Source organism: Pteropus alecto, unplaced genomic scaffold, assembly GCF_000325575.1.
Source record: "Pteropus alecto unplaced genomic scaffold, ASM32557v1 scaffold206, whole genome shotgun sequence".
Lineage (NCBI taxonomy): Eukaryota > Metazoa > Chordata > Mammalia > Chiroptera > Pteropodidae > Pteropus > Pteropus alecto.
In genome coordinates this window covers 4,640,174-4,660,998 of record NW_006438906.1, presented here as the reverse complement: position 1 = coordinate 4,660,998, position 20,825 = coordinate 4,640,174, and the positions used below count along the sequence as shown (strand labels likewise).

At 37.4% G+C, this 20,825-nt stretch overlaps 1 protein-coding gene and 1 pseudogene across 10 annotated transcripts in view; both read right to left on the bottom strand.

Moving 5' to 3' along the window:
* Window positions 1–3,595: 3,595 nt before the first annotated feature.
* On the bottom strand, window positions 3,596–6,886 carry LOC102894328 (annotated as a pseudogene).
* A 2,914-nt stretch (window positions 6,887–9,800) lies between these two features.
* HNRNPK (heterogeneous nuclear ribonucleoprotein K) overlaps window positions 9,801–20,825 on the bottom strand; it is a 12,279-nt gene continuing 1,254 nt past the window's right edge. For 2 of the 10 annotated variants that reach the window (XM_006916085.3, XM_006916086.3), the window contains exons 2-17: window positions 19,845–19,918; window positions 19,640–19,724; window positions 19,116–19,213; window positions 18,434–18,490; window positions 16,941–16,984; window positions 15,997–16,069; window positions 15,381–15,452; window positions 14,770–14,883; window positions 14,275–14,403; window positions 13,374–13,681; window positions 13,205–13,259; window positions 12,843–12,926; window positions 12,552–12,567; window positions 12,393–12,475; window positions 11,860–12,029; window positions 9,801–11,151 (exon numbers count right to left, since the gene is read on the bottom strand). In XM_006916085.3, coding sequence (XP_006916147.1) covers window positions 11,118–11,151; window positions 11,860–12,029; window positions 12,393–12,475; window positions 12,552–12,567; window positions 12,843–12,926; window positions 13,205–13,259; window positions 13,374–13,681; window positions 14,275–14,403; window positions 14,770–14,883; window positions 15,381–15,452; window positions 15,997–16,069; window positions 16,941–16,984; window positions 18,434–18,490; window positions 19,116–19,213; window positions 19,640–19,697 — 1,395 coding nt within the window. In that variant the 5' untranslated portion in view covers window positions 19,698–19,724; window positions 19,845–19,918 and the 3' untranslated portion in view covers window positions 9,801–11,117. The remainder of the gene's footprint in view (window positions 11,152–11,859; window positions 12,030–12,392; window positions 12,476–12,551; window positions 12,568–12,842; window positions 12,927–13,204; window positions 13,260–13,373; window positions 13,682–14,274; window positions 14,404–14,769; window positions 14,884–15,380; window positions 15,453–15,996; window positions 16,070–16,940; window positions 16,985–18,433; window positions 18,491–19,115; window positions 19,214–19,639; window positions 19,725–19,844; window positions 19,919–20,825) is intronic. The other 8 variants (XM_006916088.3, XM_015592636.2, XM_015592637.2 and 5 more) reach the window with 4 other exon arrangements.

Below are 20,825 nucleotides of genomic sequence, written 5' to 3'. Positions count from 1 at the left end.
TTTCCAGAAAAAGTCACTAGTACATTAATACAGTTATTGAATATATGCAAATCTGTAGACTTGAGATTTTTCTTTTATACCCCAGCAGTTTTAAGTCTTGGGAATCAAATTGATTAGCAAGAAAATCTGGCAATCTACAAAAGAGTTCAAGAGTCTAAATAGTTTAAGTCATTTTCTCTCACTAAGGCTTGTTGACAGGAAAAAAACAACTTTAATTCCAACTATGTTCAGGATACTGAGTTAGACACTAGTAGTAGTATTAACAAGAGTAGAACATGCTTCCTTCTCTCAAGGAACTTACTGTTGAAATAAAGCATAAACTTTGCATGTGTGGATGTTTTGTTTGTCTACAAGATGCTGGAAATAGAAAATGTAAGCTCTTCACCTACTCAACATCTTTTCCCTCCTTTTTTTTTCAACAGAACCTTGATGTGGTTCAGGAACCCCTCCCTCTTACCCACAGTTGGTATATCTCAGCATCCTCAGCTCCAGGGTTGGTCTAGACTGGTCTAAGAATAATAGCATCCTCTTGCCAGGGACCGGATTAGGATTTTGCATGTTCCCCAGTTTACTTCAGTGAGTTACAAGGATAAATTTGCAGGATGCTTCTAGAAAAGCTTTTCCAGGGGAACTTCCAGAAGTGATTCATGCTCCCACTGGATATGTTGAGCTTTGATATAAGGTTTGAAATTGCTACAGTCCGTTTGATGTCATTGTGAGTATAAAGTCAACACATGGGGGAGGCCAAAAGAATAGCAGAGAAATGGAACGAGGGTAATGGGGTTACATCCACTCTTAAGTCTGTCCTACTTTTGGATCTCCAGTTATGTGAGGTAATAAACTTTCTTATAGTTTAAAGCAGTTTTGGGTTTGATTTTCTGGTATTTGCTTTGAAAGGTTCCTATCTTACACAGGTATCAAAAACACATGCTATCTGATCTAGTGGGGAAAGCAGACATTCAAATATCTGGGTAGGATTGTGCTTCAAGCAACAAAACCAGACTATAGTAACTAAACAAAAAGAGCATTTTTCTTCCTCATATAAGTCTAGAGGTAGGCACTCCAGGGCTGGTACATCTATTTGAGAATATCAGCAAGGAACTAGGGTCCTTGCTTTGTCCTATCCCTAACATGTGTCTTCTGTCTTTATGGTTGTAAGATTGCTCTATTCTTATTGGCATCGTGTCCATAGAAAGAAAGGAAAGTGAAAGCAAAGAGCCAGAGGAATATTCCAGCTGAGTTATGTTTCTTTTGAAAACTTTTACCAGAAGCTCTACCCCATAGGCATAGGTTTTTGAAGAGAAGATCAAAATAACCTCTAAATAGTCCCTAAGCTTACATTTTAAAGGTTAACAAAGGAGAAAGGAATGATCAATGATCTGTCTGTATCACTTTTTCTCCTCTTGAATAATATCCAAGTTAGATTATTCCAGTCATCAAGAGAGCCATCAGTCTGAATAGCTATATTAAATGTCAATCATTGGCAACAGTCATTGCTACGTCTGCTATTTTCTGTCATGATAAGTTATGACAGATAATTAAATCGTGGGTTAAGAGGTATTCTTGAGGAAAAGTTGCAAAAGTTGGCTTGAGCAATGGATGGACCATAGATACTGCTAAAAAGGAGGCAGTAGTTTCTCATATATGCAGAAAAAGGAAAGCAGAGAAGTAAAATGGATTTTGTGAAAGTAGGGCATCTCAGTTATTTTCATTTCCCCCGACTTTCTCAGTGATCAATAGACTAAAGCCTCAAGAAGACTTAGCAGAAAAGAGATGTTTCACTACTCTGTAATTTTTCTCTGTTCCTTTTCTCCTTGATTTATCATATATATAGCATTTAAAATTGACCACTTCCTTGAAGGGCATTGTATTATTCTAGTTTTCTTAGTACCATTAGAGGCTCTTTATCCTCTTTGTGAGTAAAATGTCCCATATATAGGCTATGGCTTAGGGACAAAATAAACTCTTTCTGGTGAAAAGCAGACTCTTAAATACTTTACTGCTTTAAAATATTTAGTTATAATGAAATAAACACTTTCCATTATATAATATTAACATTATTACTACAGTTTAAAATCAATTAGAATTTTGTTAACCATAGTTTACTTTTAACTAGTGAAATTAGTATTTCCTACTTAGGAGGAAGAACTTACAAGGAAGTATTTAAAAAAAAAGTATAGAGGTTCCAGGTTGGAGAGCACATAGATTCAGGGAGAGTGACATGCTGAGAGAACGTGGAAACTCCGTGCCCCTTTCCACATACCTTGCCCTTCCCATGTCTCTTCCCATCTGGCTGTTCCTGAATTATATACTTTTATAGTAAATCATTAATCTATTTTCCTTGCTGTCTAAAAAACACAACAAAGTTCTGAAAAAGCCACAGTTCTTGAGAGATTTGCTGAGTTTCAGTAATGTTCCCTTACCAGATTACATGCAAGACTTAAATGTCATGGAAGAAGTGATTTAAATGATGTTAGAGATCATTAGTTCCTATTTGAAAACTTCTCTTCACAATCCAAACTCGGTGTACACACACTGCTTTACAAATGAGTTCTCTGAACAATTTTGAAATCAGCTTTCATTTCAGGATATAAAGCAAAATATTGATCTGGTAATCACCTTCTTTAGCTCAAAGTTGCTACGAGCTGGAGCTGAACTGTCAGTGGAATGGGTCCTGGAAATGATCAAGCAAGGGTTTGTTGCACTGCGCAAAGACAGGCTGAAGAAATTTTCAGAATTGAAATTCAAATACGTGGAAGAGGAGCAGCAACCCTTCTAGTTACTTTATTTCTGGAGATCAGAAGTAGATGGATTCTTAGTGTATCTTCTATTAAAGAGGATCACACAAGCATGTTTCCCTTACATACTTAGATTTGGAGAATTGGTGCTGGTTGGCAGTAGATCACTCGGCTTAGATTGTCATGCAAAAAGGGGTGGGGAGAGGAGATATACAACAATAAGTGTAAAAACCTGCTTTTAAAAGCATACAAAAATAAACATACAAAGGAATATTTATTTTGAATATAACCTGAGGTAGAGATTAAATGCTGACGTTTTATCTATGAGGTGCAATCTGAGGGCATGACAGTGAGACAAAGGAAAAGAGAAGGTTCAGATGTTAAGTAACACAAAGAGATATAACATTGTGCTGGCCACTGCTTTGTGGTGAGCCTTGAAGAGACACAGCTAGTCAATGTGCAGGAGTGTTGGCACAGTCTACACTATACTGAACAAACAAGAAACTGCCTCAGCAGTTTATGGGAGAGGTAAAGGAGTGGAAATTCTCTTTTTTAGATGTTTTAGGATTTTAATGTCCTTCACGTATTCGACATAAAATATTGACAGTGGAATTCATTAGAAAAGCTAAAGATTTTTTTAAATGCTTCCAGTTCAAATCAGAATTAAGTTATCTGTTCAAAGCCCCACCAGCCTTGTGGAGCTGTGGATGTTTTGCTGTTCTTTGAAAAGAGAAAAATCTAATAAACATGTTCATTCAAGAAAAATACCATGTTTGTTAAGTTTTTGCAGCCATTTCCAAATTACTTTAAATTGTGTGCATTGTTCAAGGGCAGAGTATATATTGGTTAGGATGTGTTCATAGCTGATATATCTCCAAAGACTTTTTCTTTTTGAAGGCTGCCAGCTTCTGAACACTTTCAATCCTGTCTGCATTGTAAGAAAGGACCAGATGCCTCCCACAGACCCATGCCCCTTTCAAGATTGTATTGAGTTCAAAAGCTTTACTGAGAAATCTTTTTTCTAAAGCATCATGTCCTTTGAGGTTTGCCAATGCAGAATGGAATATTCGTCTTGCTTCTACTCTGGAATACACTGGATATACATAGCATCCTTGAGATGATATCATTAATATCATAAATCACTTGAGAGTCGATGGAGCTAAGCTTCTCCATGGCTGCTGCACTACCACTGTTTTTAATCCACTCCAGGACCAAGCCCATGCCATAGATGCTGAAACACAGAGGTGTATTGAACAAGTTGTTTCCCGCCTGCACATTGTATTTCCAGACTAAAGGGCACTCTTTGAGGGCAAACCCCAGCAAGTCATCCTGTATGATCACCACTGTGACTGATTCAGAGCCAACATTTTTCTGAGTGCCAGAAGAGCAAATATCACACCAAATTTGGAAACATCCACTGGCTTAGATAGGAAGTTTGAGGACTCATTGCAAACCAGTACTGCTCCCTTGACATCAGGGATAAAGTCAAACTCCACACCATGCGTGCTCTCTTGGGCACAGTGACACGTAGAAGAGGCATCTGTGCTAAAGATTCACGAACTTGGGTCTGGATTTTTCGTATAACTCCCAAGTTTAGGATAACGATATTCATAGTCCCAAACTTCTAGGCTTCTCCTGCGACCTTAGCTCACCACATAGTCGGCACACCCTTCTAATTTCAGATCAGTCAGGTTTAAGGGGACAGCACTGAACTGGCCTGACCTACCTCTGCACAAAAATTATCTTCTTGTTGTCTGGAACAGCTAACAATTCTCCCCCAAGATGTTAATCATCTTACCAGAAATGATGGCCTATGACTCATTTGAAGAACACTAATGTCGACACCTTTGTAGTCTAGTAATTCTTTTTTGTATCTCTAACAACACTGAGCGTGGCAGCTTGGTGGCTGGGGCTGAATGAAATTGACCACTTGCTACTGGCGATCCAGAGTTTGTCTCTGGTGGTGGCCGGGCAGACTCAGCAGAGAGGACCGGTTGCCAGGTGGCATGTCTCTTCCCTTTTTCTTATTCCCCATTGGTCATAGTTTTCCCCACAGAGAGCGGACTCCTCCATCATTCCAGTTGTATCATCCCTTTAGTGGCTGGTCAGGAAGCCGGATTCCTTGCCTGTGTGGTGTGGCATTTTATCGAAGTCTGAAAGTGGAGGAAAAAACCAGAAACTCGGGGCATGTTGCTGGTTTCTCTGAGCGTTCACTTGTAGCCTTGAGATAGGGCTGGCTGCACCCCTAGAAAATGACTGATTTATGCCCCAGATGGCATAACTGTGAAGGCCTAGCGACACTGGTTGACAGCAGTATCTGTGGAGGTGGAGCCAGCATCTGTCACCCATGCTTTGGTATTACCTGACCTTAAATTAGCAATGCTCCCTGTACAAGATAAGTCTCTTTAATTGAAGGGCTGCATATAATAGCAACTGACTAAGCAAAAATAAGTTTTGAAAGTTATTGATAAAGTTTTCAGGATGAAAAGGAAGCTTGGAGAACCTAACTTGTAAACAGAAATCAGGCAATTAGAGTATTGAGGGCAGAAACTGCCCAAAGTTCTCTTCTAGTGCAGCTGAAAAAACTAAATATGATCATTGTAACTTGCTTGCATCATTCTGCTTAAGATTCAAATTACCAGGCCAAAGAGTCTGGTTGGGCAAGCCTGGGTAAAATGCCCACCCTCTTGCATGGTAAGGGATCTTTAAGGACCATGATTTCTATCTCATCAAGCCTACAAACAACTGGGAGAGAAAAACTCCAAAAGGAAAATTAGGTACTGCTGGAAAGGGGAAACTGATGCTATGGTTTTTTAACAAAAGGTCCATTATAATTCAGCATCTAAACTATTTTCTTCCCATACATATACTTTAAAAAAATACTCCTGCCTAACAGAATGCAGTTATTTTTCATAAAATAAAAAAGTCTTACCCCTTCCTTAGAAAGAGATAACTCAATGTCTTCTTACTTATTGCATCAAAATCTAAGTCAAGGCTGTCTGGATGATGCAAATTTCTGCTCTAGCTCCAGCTCAATTGTCTTAGATTGTGTCCCTAAGAGAGTACAAATCAGGGATTCTTGTGCAAGTGATTCACTGGAGCAATACTCTCAAGTGAAAAGGAGCAAGGGAAGCAGAATAGGGCAGGGAATTAATTACTCAAGCCATGATTTAGTCTCAATTGGAAATTAGGGTCAGCCTCATCTCACAGAGTTCTAGAGTCTGAACTGTACACAGAATCGGTGCCAGTATGACACACAGGTATGGATAAATGATCTAGGGAAAAAGGCTACTTGATCTACCAAGTGAAGGCCTCAATCCATTTGGGTCCATCTCTACCTAGAACTTAAGGTTTGATAGTATTAGCCTTTCCTCTCTAGCTTTTATGGGGACTTCCGGAGCCCCCAAATTCCCATACGCCTTCTTTCTTGTAAGTTCCCATTCCCATGATGGTAGACAAAACACATAAACTTGTCAAGTAAAAGTAAGTTGATCTCTTCCAGTTTTAAATAGTCTAATTTAAGGGAAATAATTATTCACTTAGGTAAGCCCCCTTATTAGGGTTGTTTTCTCTGAAAGATTTTTCTTTCACTTCTACCTTTCCAAGACCTTCCAAGGTCTGGGCGCAATGGAAAGAAGCAATGGAAGGAGAGGGCCTTTGTCAGCAAATTCCTTGACCTCTAGATGAGGTGTAGTCTGACTGCCTGGTATCTGAATTTTTGCCCCTGTTCTCCCCATAGTTACCATTGAATGACCAAAGCTAATAAAACTGGCAGTCTGGTTTCTCAGCACTAAGCTCAGATGTCTTCCTTGACTAACTTTATCTGACTTGTTTTCAGTTGTACTGACATGACAGTCTTTTGGGTTTCTGCTGTATCCCCTGGCTGGGCTGTCTACCTTATAGCTCCTGCTATGCAATAACCACTCCCTTCACTATAGTGACTCCATGGCAAGCCCATTTGCCCTCAGCTGGTGTCCCCTATGTCATACAGGAATCAGGGAATTCTGTGGTGTATGTGTGTGAAATCTCTGTCTCTGCCGTGCTTTACTAGCCCATGTTGTTATAGGGAGAGTTTGTAGCATACCAAATAGAAGTTGGGCTTGAGCCTTTGCTTCTCTGCGTCTGGAGTTGCTGCTCTCACTAGTCATCCTCCGTTTGTCCTACATCAGGCTGAACCCTAAGGATGTCTCCAACGAACCATGCTGGTGCCTTTTACTTTACCCTGCTCCTGCCAAATCTCTCTCCTATCAAAATGACTTTTCCCTCTTTTGATCTCATAAGCAGCTGTCATGTCCCTCCCCACCGCCTCCTACTGATTTTTTTTGTTCTAAGTGAGCTGGTCCTTCCCTTCCATGAAGCCTATCCCTTAATGGTAGACTTCGGGGGCGGGAAAAAGGGGAAAGTGGGATAGGATGACCAAAAGGGGAAAAGATTTTTGAAAGGTGTGGTTTTGGTGATTATGCCTTTTATTTCCCTCAACATTACAGGTTTAGTGTTACAGGTCTGAGTTTGGGGAAGCAGGAAAAAATGGGTGGAGGGAGCTGTTGAGTGGGAGGACGGGATGTTCTTACAGGTTCTGGACAAAAAAAATGAGGTAGAAGCTGGAAAAGTTTGAGGTCATAGGATAGTTGGTACTTCAGTTTACCGTTTGCTAGTGCTTGTTGCTCAGTTGGCAAACAAGGGTATGCAACCCCACAAAACGTTTGCATTTTGTACAGCCACTCAGCTCAGCAAATTAGCTCCCCATTTTAAATACGGACAAATGTGCAATTGCTTGGGATTTAATTTTCCAGGTATTCCCCTTCTTTTCCTCAGGTCAGATTCCTTCCCTGACTGGAAGTACTGAGGCCTGGCTTGGGCAAATGATGTCCATCCTGTAAGGGTACATAAGCTGTGATGTCTTTTTCATCTGCTAAAGGAACAGAGGGCAGAATTTTGGATCAACACACTGGGATTTTCCTAGTTTAACTCTACAATATTGTTTCAAGCACTGTGATTGTGAAATGTGTATGTGTACATACATGTACATTTTTCTTAAACACACCTCATGGTACTGTTTTTCATTATCAGTTTATTGGATTATCTCTTCAAAGACGGTTAACCACTGCACCCTTAGGGCCAACTACTGCCCCTGTAAAACTCAAATACGTATTTAAATTAATGAAGTTATGGTGCTTACTATATACATCATTGTATTACAAAATTGCTGACAAAGGCGCTTTCCTCCCATTTATCAGAACACCTAAAACCCTTTGCACCCAGAAGACCCTGGACGGTCTTGGAAAGGTGGAGGTAATAGGAAAGACCTTTTAACAACTTGAAGTATTAACTCTCAAGAATTTATTAAATGTGCAGATTCCCAGCACCTTTCTATAGATTCAGTAGAGCTGAGGTGTGGCTCAGAAATTTTCATGTTTTATCAGCATTGATTTTGAAGGTGCTCCTAGGAAGTTTGAAAAATATTGTAATACTGCTTTCCAAAAGTTCAGTGTCACCACCAAGAAATTGGGTCAGTTTTACTTCAGACTTGCCAAGGGGCAAACCTTCAAAATAGACATATTTAAAATATAGCATTTAAGGTAGACTCCCTTCTCAAAATTGTTGGCACTGAACATTTAAAAGAACTGTATGGACATTTTCATTGGCCTAAAGAGAAAATTTAAAATACAGGCGCCTTTAGCAGCAATCTTAAGTCACAACCTGTCTTGTGGAATGCTAATTCCATTTTACTAACACAAGGCATTATAAGACAAACCTCTGAAATTTGAGAAAAATTGCTATGTCCACTTTTCCTAAAAGATTTCATCTCAGTGGGATCAGTGGTCAGATTTAGGATAATCTATCATTCAAGAAATGAAAGTATTTTCCACTATAGTCTCAACATAAAGGCTAACTACTAAAATTTGAATAGGGAATTTTAAACTCATTCCTGTAAAACCTTGGTGCAACCTGGTTCCCAACGTATGTTGGTATCTTGGTAACCACATTTCAAAAAGTTGGAAGTTTTTGTAACATTTAAAATTTTAATGCTCCAATGAACGTGGCATATGTAGTTATTTCTTACAAACTGATGTTCAATTTTAGTGAATTTTAAACTTTCAGAATTTTCTCAATTTCCAGCCCACATTCAAACACCATGTTACCAATGAGTGGCAATGCAAAAGGCCTCTCCTCCCACTTACCAATGACATTTTCCAATCTACTTAATCTTAGGTTCGTGTGTTCAAGGTCTGATTTGTAGAAGCCAAATTTAAAACTTTCAGCTAAGTCTACATAGTCACGATTTTTGAATGACCAATGAAAGCTTGAAAAACGTGTCCTCTCCAGGAATTCTCTCCTCCAGAAGGAATGACTGAACTGTCATTTATGGTTTTTTTTTTCCTAGAGGGAAAGGCTCATTTGAACACTAGTAGGCTGTACTACTCCCTAAGCAACCCCAACTCACCCATACTTAAATACTCAAGGGAGAAGAGCTAAATTAACACATGGCAACTCAGCCTAATTTTACCTTTTGAAGAAACTAAGCAGCACTCTCTAGTTTTAAGTGATGTTGTGACAATCACTTATTTCACTATCAAGAGAACACTCAATTCTTCTCTAAAAGGGCACTTACTGAAATACTGCTTAAATGGCACATTTGCACGAACAACTTGTTTTTCCATAAGCCAGAAAGACTGCCCACTTCATACTTATATGCACAACTCTTTCCTAAACTTAGAATTACATCCACGAATCCTTTTCCACGTAATTTGAGTTGTTCTCATGCCTTCTGGGCAATTAAAGATTAACAGGCAGTAGCTTAAGAATTTGAGTCAGGAATCATACTCTGTAGTTATTTTACTATCAATATTCTCAACCATCAAGCCAGAACTATTCTACAGATAGAGAAACCTAAGAAATCAAAATTTCTTGTACATTTGAGAATAGCACTTGTAAAGTTACATGAATCAGCTCTCCTTATGCTATACTCCCCCAACAATTTAAGAGCCCATTGGAATTCTCTATTTACCACCCCTACCGGACTTCATTTATAAATGCTAGAAAAACACTTCACACAAAAAATACATAATTTAAGATTACTGTATTTCCTTACAAGAGGAACGTTTTAACAAATTTTACAAGGTGTCAATCAACCCTTGTTCAAATTGGGCACACATCAATTCTAGCATTATGGGAGTTTATTTGGAAGTGAACTTTTAACTATTAATACAAATGTCAAGATACTACACAAAACATCCACAGGAACTTTTTTCATCTTTTTTTTTTTTTTTGAATTGTTCACAAACATTTCCTACATAATCCAACATAAAACAAAGAAATGGTACATCTTTTTCTTTCAATTTGCATACAATGGAAAAACAAGAATATATATATATTTTACAAAGTTTAACTAATAGACACTAGGCAGGCTGACAGTTTAAATCTATATGTGAGAAATTATCTAATAAAAAACCAGAATTTATTTAGCATCAGTCACTTCCATAACCAAGTATTACTCTGATTATAAAACTTGCTGCCATTAGGCTCTTGGTATATATTTATACCATTAATCAACTTGTAGTACTGCTCCCCACCTTGGTTCTTCACAATTAACATAGAAAACTGTTGCAAAGTAGGGGCAAGCATTTGCAAAACAAACAAAATCCCCAGCTTATTATAAGCATGAATGTGTATTATGGAATTTCTTCCCAAGCAATGGACTTTCAAACCATCAAATCACCAGAACTGAATTTGCCAAGTTATTTTGCCTATGTCCAAGAAGAGATGCATCTATTTATTCCAACAGAGGAGCTGAAAATCAAACTTAGTGTTTAGTTTGGGGGTGGGTTGGAGAATCCAGCCATTTGAAAAATGACTGTCTTAAAAAAATGACCACCAAAAATAGGTTCACTAAATTTATTTTAAAAATCATAAAACGTTTCTTACAAAAGAGCATTACATTCTGCACACTGCTCTGAATAGATGCCAGGGACATATGGACTATTGTTACTTTTCCTCCCTGTCCCACCCCACCCCAAATGTTACAGTGACCACAAAGCAAAGTGTTCACAATAATTACATAGGGGGAATTTTCCTTTTTAACCAACAATGAACAAAAATTAAAATTCACTCACTCTGCTGCTGTTTCAAAATTTCAATGTTAGTTTTGCACACCCTCCCCCCACCCTATTTGTAAGGAACTAAAACATTACATCTGGTGAACAGCAAAGATTTCACTACACCTCAAATGCAGAACACCTATGAAGCAGAGGAATGTTGGCTTTTTAAACAGAAGCAGATAAAAAAAAAAAGATGCAGGACTCCTTCAGTTCTTCACTAGTCTTAGAAAAACTTTCCAGAATACTGCTTCACACTATAAAAAAGAAAAAATATCTTGCATTAGAATCCTTCAACATCTGCATACTGCTTCACACTATAAAAGAAAAGAAAAAAAAGTACGAATTAGAATTTTTGTTCGTAACATCTTAATCAACATTAAGACAATTTCAATGCTAAATTAAATGATAAACATGTCCATTATAATTAGAAGAATTAAAACATTAGCACAATTACAAATTAAGAGCAATGTAAAATTAAAAATGATTAATAGTAAATCAGACATTAGTAGAGCAGAATTAAGAAGATGAAATCAAAAGTTGTTAATGTTTGGTAGAAAAGACAAGAAATGCCAGTAAGGTGTGAAATGCTGCATTTTACAGCACCAATCATTTGTCCTGTAGAGGCATGGCCTGTGCCATATGGCAGACTGTGATTTGTTGTCGATTTAGTTATCTAAAAACAACAAAATCACTAGTCTTCCACACAGAACTAGACCAACATCCACTGAATCTTCTATATTTTCTACAGGCTCTGTATAATTATAACAAGTGGTTTTGGCAGCAGTTTTCACCAGAGAAATGAGAAGTTTGCTTGGTTAAGGCTTCTTCCAGCAAGATTAGTATTGAATTGTCTCCGTTTTTAGTAAGAAAGCAGAAGAAAATTAAAGCAAAGCTATTAGAATGTTTAGAAGTTAGGTCCCCAAAAGGTTGAGACACCATGGCCTCTAAAAGAAAAATCAATTGAGAGGGAAGCTTAAAGTTTTAGTACGTGTAGACTAACATAAAGATAAACTTAAACTGACCTGTTCTGCAGCAAATACTGTGCATTCTGTATCTGGTCCTGTGTTCCTGTAATGGTAATGATCCGATCTTCAGACCCTTCTAAAGGTTCATCAATTTTGATCGAAGCTCCTGACTCATGGCGAATTTGTTTAATCCGCTGACCACCTTTGCCAATAATAGATCCAGCCAACTGAAAAATTTCAAAAACAAATTTTTAAAAGAAATGACATTACCCATATTTTTAATGACCATAAAGTATATTAACTTTGTAGTTATTTATTTTTAATGCCCTCTAACTCGTTAAGGCTTGAATTATAATGTATTTACACTTCAACATTTTCTCTAATTAATAAAAGGCTCAAAACCTAACAGCTTTTGGTAGTAATGACCATCACCTAACAAAACTCAAAAACTAGAGAACGACACCTCAGTTAAATTCTAAAACACAATTTCAAGCCTAAAATGAAATATTTCTGTTAAAACCTTTTATTATAAGTTAGGGAACTTGGAATGATTTAGTAAACGTTCTTTACAATATAGTAAAGGTACTTACATCTTTGGGAATAGTTACTTGTGTAGTAATAATAGGTCCACCAAGATCACCATATGAGCCACGACCCCCTGCATAGGAATAATCTGATTTAAATAATGAGCATTAAGTTCATTTAGAAAGCATGTAAAAATGTTTGATTTCACAAAGGAGAAAACTTACCATATCCGGAGCCACCCTAAAAACACAAAGAAAAAAAACAAAATTACTCTGTTTTCAAAATTACTCTTCAGATATTTTAATATTCCTAAAATCCCTCAGTTTAGAAAAACCAAAGTCCTCCCACATCCTCCCCAGTAAGTTTATTTCAGAAGACAATCTATACGGGAAGAAATCATTGAAGTACATAGCATTTAAAGAAACAAACATCAATGAGAAAAAATAAAATACTTATTGTTGAGTAGCCAAACATAATTATTACTGATATGAATGCAAATACCCACGATACTCAACCTGTGGTTCATAAGCCATTTGCCATTCTGAAGGGCTCCATGTATCAATTGCAGAGTCCCAAGTTTCATCAGCACTGAAACCAACCTGTGTTAAGAGACAGAATGATCAACAAAAACCTGACACTTTGTCACAGAGCTAGTTTTTACATGCTCAATTTTTATTTTACATCATTAAATCATACTTTGGAGGAATAAAGATGGCTCAATAAAGTCTCAATATTTCGGCAAACAACTAAGTGGCTAATAAGAAGTCCGCTTGTAACACAAGCTTTTTAATTAACAATACTTGTTATAAAAAAAAGTTAAATTATCTGATTTTAAGACCCCTCACAGCCCTTATATACATTGATAAATAAGTCTTACCATGCCATCGTAACGGTCTCCAGGTCTTCCTCTTCTGTCATAGGCCATTAGATCTCTGCAACAATATGTATTGTAATCTCAGCTTGTTCACATCACACACATCAAAAACCTACCCTTTCTGCTCCCCTATATACAGCCTCTTTTCTGTTAATGTGTGAATGAAACTTACCCTCCTCTAGGTGGTGGTGGTGGAGGAAGAGGAAGATTCCGAGCTCTGCTTCCTCCTCTGCCACCTCGTCCAGGAGGAGGGGGAGGAGGTCCTCGCCGAGGGCTCATATCATCATAATCTCTTCTAGATGGAGGCATTGGACGCCCACCCCGACCAGGAGGCATTCTGTCAAAACCACCTCTTCCCCGCATGGGAAATCCCACAGGACGTCCACGGCGATCATCAAACATCATTGTAAAGCCACCATAATCGTAAGTTTCATCGTAAAAATTGGGATCATAAGGCTGTGCACGTCCTTTGATGGGGGACTAAAACAAAAACATAGCAATGTTATATAGATCGAAGGAAAATAGCCTTAGTTCTTACCAACCATTTTTTCCTACAAACAATATTTAAAGTCCTTTATTTCTTCTGGGAGGTACTTCAGACATGACAAGAATACAGGTAAAATAACAGTAAGAGACTGAAAATATTCAGTACTTTTGGTGAGTCCTAAATAAAAAGTAACTTTTATTGCTTTTGGGGGAATAACTGCCAGCTTACTATTTTAAATCTTAGATCTTGAGACTAGAAACCTTTGCATTTCACACTGGAGTCTATGAAAAAGAGCAACCATCCCAAGGGATAAGGTGATCAGTATCTTTGGTAAGCCTGTAACCCATACCGAAGCATGGGAAGTTGTGCAATGCAATACTGTAAAAACTTCTTTTGAAGATCTACAGGCTATAAAAATCTCATCAGCAATCGCAAAGTATTTCTAAAGTAAAGTGACGGCTAAAGCTGGGTGATAAAAAAAAAAAAAAGGGAAAGGACAAGTAAAAGCCATTTGTTTAAACCTTCTGAAACTACTTTTGACATCTATTTGTTTCATGAAATGAAAAATAAAGTGTTCTGAAGATACCTCTGATATAAGATCAAGGATGATCTTTATGCACTCTACAACCCTATCAGGTTTTCCTCCAATAAGAACGACTCTGTCAGTGGAATGAGGACAGCATTCCTGGAAAAGCTTGATTGTTGTCTGAGTGTTCTGCAATAAATGCACAAAAACAAATAAATAAATCCATCAGAATAAAAAAAATGCACAAAAGGGAGAAAAATTAGGAAATCTAAGAAGATTCAGATAAATTTACATTTGCATTCAGTAACCCACCACTCATAAAAATCTTTGAATACTAGAACTTTTCAGGGCACACACACACACACAAAAATTGGCAAAATAACGTGGCCAGATCTTTTTTGTGGTATATTTCAATAGCAACTAGATAAGTATAGAAGTGATGAGGAATCTCAGGAAAGAAAATGAGAAGGGGGAGTGTGAGAAGCCCATTAAACCAATTCTACATGAAAAACTATTTTCCAGTAATATAGCAGAAAATCAAACAGTTGCGTTTACCTCTCTAAGTTCTTTGATTTTAGCACCTTTGACTCCAATAATTCCGCCTGCCAGACTCTGATGAATCAGCAGTCTCAATTCGCAGTCAAAGTCGCTTCCTTTATAGTGCTGGTACTGCAGAGGGAGAGTTATAAAATTTTAGTCCCAAATCAAGGATTCCCCAATACACACTTATCTGCTATAAGCATAACATACTGTTGCAGTGAGCAACCTGAATTTATATTTCAATAACTTTACCAGTTATGTGCTTATTATCCTCAATAGCCAGGCCCAAAAAAGGACATTCTGCACCACCTTAAAAAACTATTTTATTTTCAGGTCCTGCAACACCATACCCACACTGCAGCCATTTAGCATGTCGCTGTTACCACAAAATTATTATTAACATTCAAATAACACCATAATAAAAATGACTGCAAAGCACTTTGCAAATGTAGTTAATTCCCACTGCAGCATGGAGCAGGGTCAACAGTGAGTTGTAAGACCATTCATTTATCATGTTTTTAAGCCTTTTTCTATAGAGACGGGAAAAGTACACTATGTTAAAAATAAAATTGATCCTATGGGCCAGGCTCCATACTTCAGTGGGGTTCAATGGCACTATGACATACATTTAAGCATTCCACAGCATCAGATTCGAGCGGGAGCTGGCTGGTTGCAGTGGGTGATGGCAACTGCAGGCCCTGAAAGTAGAAAAATAAGAGTAATAGGTTAAGTGTCTAGTGTGATCAGGCTATTGTCGCATATATTGGTAAAGCTACTACAACATATTTCACATCTATGTCATTAAAAAACAAGAAACTGCTAATCTACATACTAAGAATCTATGTACATACAATGCTTTTCTCTCTACATCTGTTACAGAATTTTAAAATCCTCAAACTAGATTAAACAGGCCTTTCCAATAGTCCTACAATCAATATTTTAACTCATTAAAAAAACCCAAACACCTCCCCTAAAACTAAAGCCCATAAAATATATGCTAAACCCATTAAAGTATGTGACCACAGACAGTTCTATTTACTCGAGTGGTCAGACTACATTTTAAAACCAGTAAGGTGGGTACAGTAACCCTGTACATTATGTAGGTTGTCAAGATGTTGCTGCTACAAACTTATATCCACTGTCTCTCCACCTCCCCCATTATGCCCCAGTTAAACATACTTTAACCACCGCCACCACCACCCCTCCGCCTCAATTGGCAAATACACAGAAAAATGAGCCTACCTCTTCCAAGGTAGGGATGATTTTCTTCAGAATTTCTCCAATTGTTTCAATGTCAGCACTGATACTCAATATGCTGTCAAACATCACAAATACCAGATAGTACAAAAAAGGTGGAAAAGAAAAATGAGTTTTGTGTTCATCACCAGGTAGTCATACAAATTTTTACAGAGAAGTTACAATTATTTAACACTCCCCATTTAAAGTAGCCTATTTATAGATTTACACATGCATTTTGTTTTATGCCCAATACAGACATAACAATATTAGGAGACTTGCAGAGAGACAGAAAGAATGGGCTCTTGGAAGGGCTCAGATTAAGTGGGCAATAAACTGACCAGAACTGAAGCAGAGTTGAATATTTATGTTCCCCGCCACCACTAAGTTAATTAAGGATACCCTCGCTGTTACATTGGTAAAACTGGCACACCTTCTCTTAGGCAAAGTGGGGGAATATGCAAGTGGTGAACATTATATTTGGAGTAAGGTTATGAATACCAGTTAGAAATTAGATCACTAATGGGCTCTGCAAGAAAACAAATACAAATGCGAGACAAAACAAAGACAACACAAATGAGAAGTGAAGGAAAGTGAACCAGAGTTAGCATTTCATCAGAAAAAATTATGAACAGGCAATGTTGGGAAGCAAGGTGGGCCACAAAGACAGAGCGAGAGACTATTTTGGTAACAATCTGATTTACAATGCAGCAAATATGCAACACTTGAAGCTGTGCTCCTTCCATTGAAATAAAATTAGTGGATCGTTTGGGTGGGCAACTCACGGTAAAAGTTCAGTGACAAAAAGACTTAATGGGGAAAATAAGACAGAAACTTGAAAAACAATACACCGTCTAAAGGGGATACTATTTAATTATATAAAAGGCAGGTAATAAAATACATTTCTCTCTTTCTAATCAGGCAGTGAGGCATAAACTGTTGGGACATACCGCTCGGGGCCACTGCTGTCTGGGACTGAAACACTGGCATTGTACTGCATTGGTCATTGGCGTTCGTGGATGTTGGCATTGGGCATGGGCATTCAATCAGAAGTTGTCAAGTATGGTACCCGTTTGGCAACGAGCACATTTTTGGGCATAGCCAACCAGGGTTTTCACATGGGCGTTCAGGGGCGGATGGGCCAACGTCATGGTGGGCAACGCAGGGGTAAGTCGATCCAGTACATGGGCAACGGAGATATATGGCCAAAAAAACAAGGAGAGGGAAAAGGGGGAAAAGCAATAAATTTTAATTTAATACAAACTATACTCATACTCTCAATTAATGAAACAAGCTTAAGTTGTTCTGAAGACTAACACAATAATGGACTTCTCTATATCTGACTGTGGCTTAACATTTAAGGACCTTAAATGATGGTACTAGCTTTTTTTTTTTTTTTTAACAAATGTTTCAGTAGCAGGCTGGCTCATGAGGGTAGACACAAAACCTGTCATGACTCAGTTTACTGAAGTGCTTGAGGAAATGGGGAAATTAATAACCCAGATAATTATACAGAACATCTGGATTAAGAGGAAAGAGGTTTATATAAGACAAAACAAAAATTCCCACACCACCAAAAACCTTAACTCTTAAAAGACTAGTTGGTTTCCTGGAGGTTTAAAACGCAATCCTAGATCCTAAACAGGCAAAAGTTTATAAACTTTTAAACAAATTTTCAAGTTCAGTTTACAGTAATCAAAGAGGAACATACAAAGATCTGCGACCAAGAGAGAAATGAAATACTATCAAATAAGTATTCAACACAAAGTTACTATTTGCCTCAATTTCAGCAAGAAAGTGTGTGTTCACTAGGAGAAAAAAAATTTAAAGAAATTTTGGTGTAGCCAAGTCCTATAACTATGCTTACTTATGGTGTGATACCAACATTTAATGTGTCTAATCACAAGAGTCAACCCACTATATGAAGACTCAAATCATTGGCATGGACAAATGGTTTCCCAATCATAATATTAAGTGCCTACTCTAGTCTTTACCCATGTTTAATCATGCAAGCCCAACATTAATTTCTTTGTGCTCCATGTGCAAGCTGTTAAAGAACAGATGGATGACTTTAAAAAAAGGGAAATAAAAATTGAGTTTTATCAGCCACCTGCAATGGTTTTCAGTAATACTGTAATTGATTCATACATGGGAAATGGTACATAAGGGTTTTTACAATTGTTATTTCTAATTAAATGTTATCTTGAAGAGAATTTGGTGGAAAGTTATTAGAAAGTGAAGAGGTTTAATAGACACTCCCATCCAACCCAATCTGAAATTTGTTAAAATTGGGAATGGCAAACCTTGAAATTATCTATGTAATCAATTATTACGATGGCTTGTCTCTAGACTATTAAATGATTTCTATGATGCAACTCTTTAAATTTCTACACACACATAAACTGAAGCTGTTGTGTAGTAGTTTAAACTCTTTAATACTTACGTCTGTACGCAGAGCCTTAATATTCTTGCCTCCTTTTCCAATCACTGCCCCAGCATTCTGGAAAAAGTAAAAGGACAAGAAATTAAGTCTGCCTTTTTCTTTCAGTGCTCTTAAGCTTTAACCAAAAACACACAAACAAAAAAGCAAATGAAAACTCTGTTGGGGATATCAAAATCATCTAATTAAAAAAACATCTAGAGTCTATGTGCTTTTTGCGGTCTAAATACCAAGACAGAGCTTTGGAATATTCAGAATGTCAGAATAAACTTAAGCCCTAGTTTTACAGTACACGGGTTAAAAAATTTTTTTTTAATAGCAGATACACCTTTACATTGTGGCATAGCAATACTAATCAAGTAAACTGTCAACCAGGACATATTCTATCAAATCCACAATGTAATCAAGGTATAATCTTTAATCCATTAATGCTTTAAGATTACCCACACCCTTTCTCCTGGTTTGACCTGTAAGTGGCTCACTATACTAATTTCATTTTAATTGTTAGTCAAAAGATAGAAACAGACTCAGGATGACCTACAAGTCTGTTCAGAAACAAATCTTTCATATTCTTCAACCTATAAGGCTTTAAAGGCTTACCAGAGGGCCAAATCGGAACTTTATCTATCTTAATTTCTACTCTAGTTAAGAACCACTTTCAAATTTTCACAAATAAAATTTATACCTTGCTCTGAAGCAGAATGCGTAATTCAACCATCTCATCAGTGTTTCTAGATCTTTTAAAAGCTTGCTCCTCTTCCATATCTTCTGCAGGGCGTTTACCTAGAAATTAACAGTTTAGACATCAAAGAAAATATCAGCATCTTCGATTATATTTGTTTTACCCTATAAGTTAAATTAGAAAAAGCAACTCTTTCTGTTTGAAGAGGTCTGTTGCTAATTCCAAGTACTTCTGAAAAGGCCAAAGGCACTTACATTCTTGGACTTTTAAATTCGAATCAAAGCATGCTCCCTTCCAGCATCCTTTTCTAAATACAAGATACTGTGACAATACTTCAAAGGATTAGAAATTCCAAAATGCAAGGGGGTGGGGGAACAACTATCGGCTTCTTCTGGTCTGTTACCTTTGTAAATGTTACTATTTAAGTTGATAAATAAAAGCCAAGTTGTAACTGACAGGGATCTAAAACTAAACAATCACACATAGAATGAAAATATAAAATTGTTACAATTAAAATGTTTTCTCACCAAATTCACCATTGGTTTCGGTGTTGGGGAAGGTTTCCTCTGGCTGTTCAGTTTCCATTTTCTTGGATTAAATGGACACACTGATCTGTTGAAAAATGAAGAGGCTAGTACATTTGGCTTATTGGAAAGTAAACAATGCATGTTGCTAAATATATATATATATTTTTTAAAAAGGCAAAGAAATGACTCTGCGTCTAGAACGTACCAGTTATATATCCTTGCAGAGCAGAACTGAAGTGTTCTGGGCGGGACCAACTGACACCCTAGTGCTGCAGTAGCCTACAGAAACCAACATAAATCAAGTTTTGGTTTTGATCGCTGATTACTAAACACTAATAAACACAACTGAGCTCTTTCTAAAATTTTCTTCCTTTTAGGGCCTTAAACCTTCAAATGATTGCCTTAAAAACCCAAAACAATCATATCTAATTTTCCGACAAAAAACAAACACTATTTTGCCATTGGATCTAATCCTATCACGGAAACTAGTAATTTTATGTGATAAATACATAGAAGACGAAAGGCGCATAAGCCTGTGAGCTGATTTTGTCCCCGAGCATAAATTTATAAAAAGGTAAAACTAGTGTTAACATTTTAAACAGTTTTTAGTTTTTTTTTCCATTGGTGACTTGAAATGCTATTCTCCAAAAACCTCGAAAGTTTACGTAGACAAATTCAAGCCATATTCAATAATCGGGTCAATCTACCGGAAAAATCTAACTCAAAAACGAATATAAGAGCAGACAGAACCACATTGCCAGAGCTGCCCGATTATTCAAGAGATAGTAGAGCCCTCGAACACAAGCAGGGTATTTTACACTAGGTTAAAAAGGATATAACCTAACAATTACCCTTCTACAACCAGACTGGCGATGAGACTGCAAACAGCCGTCTCTGGACTGGCAGGAGGCGACATGTGGCCTCTGCTAAAAAAGGTAGGTAGGCCAGCACTAAAAAATCAAGGAAACATTTACGCCTCCCAATCTCCACAACGTTTAACGACTAACTGAAACGCTCTCCTTCTGGCCCATCACTAAATTCACTAGTAATGTGTGGTAGAAAATTTGGATAAAAAAGTTTAAAGGCAAACAGTATATTTTTAAGAATAAAACGTTGCCGCGGTCCTTTAGTCACCATTCCTAAGACCTCAAAAATAGCTAAGTATGCGCGCGACTAAGGTACACCC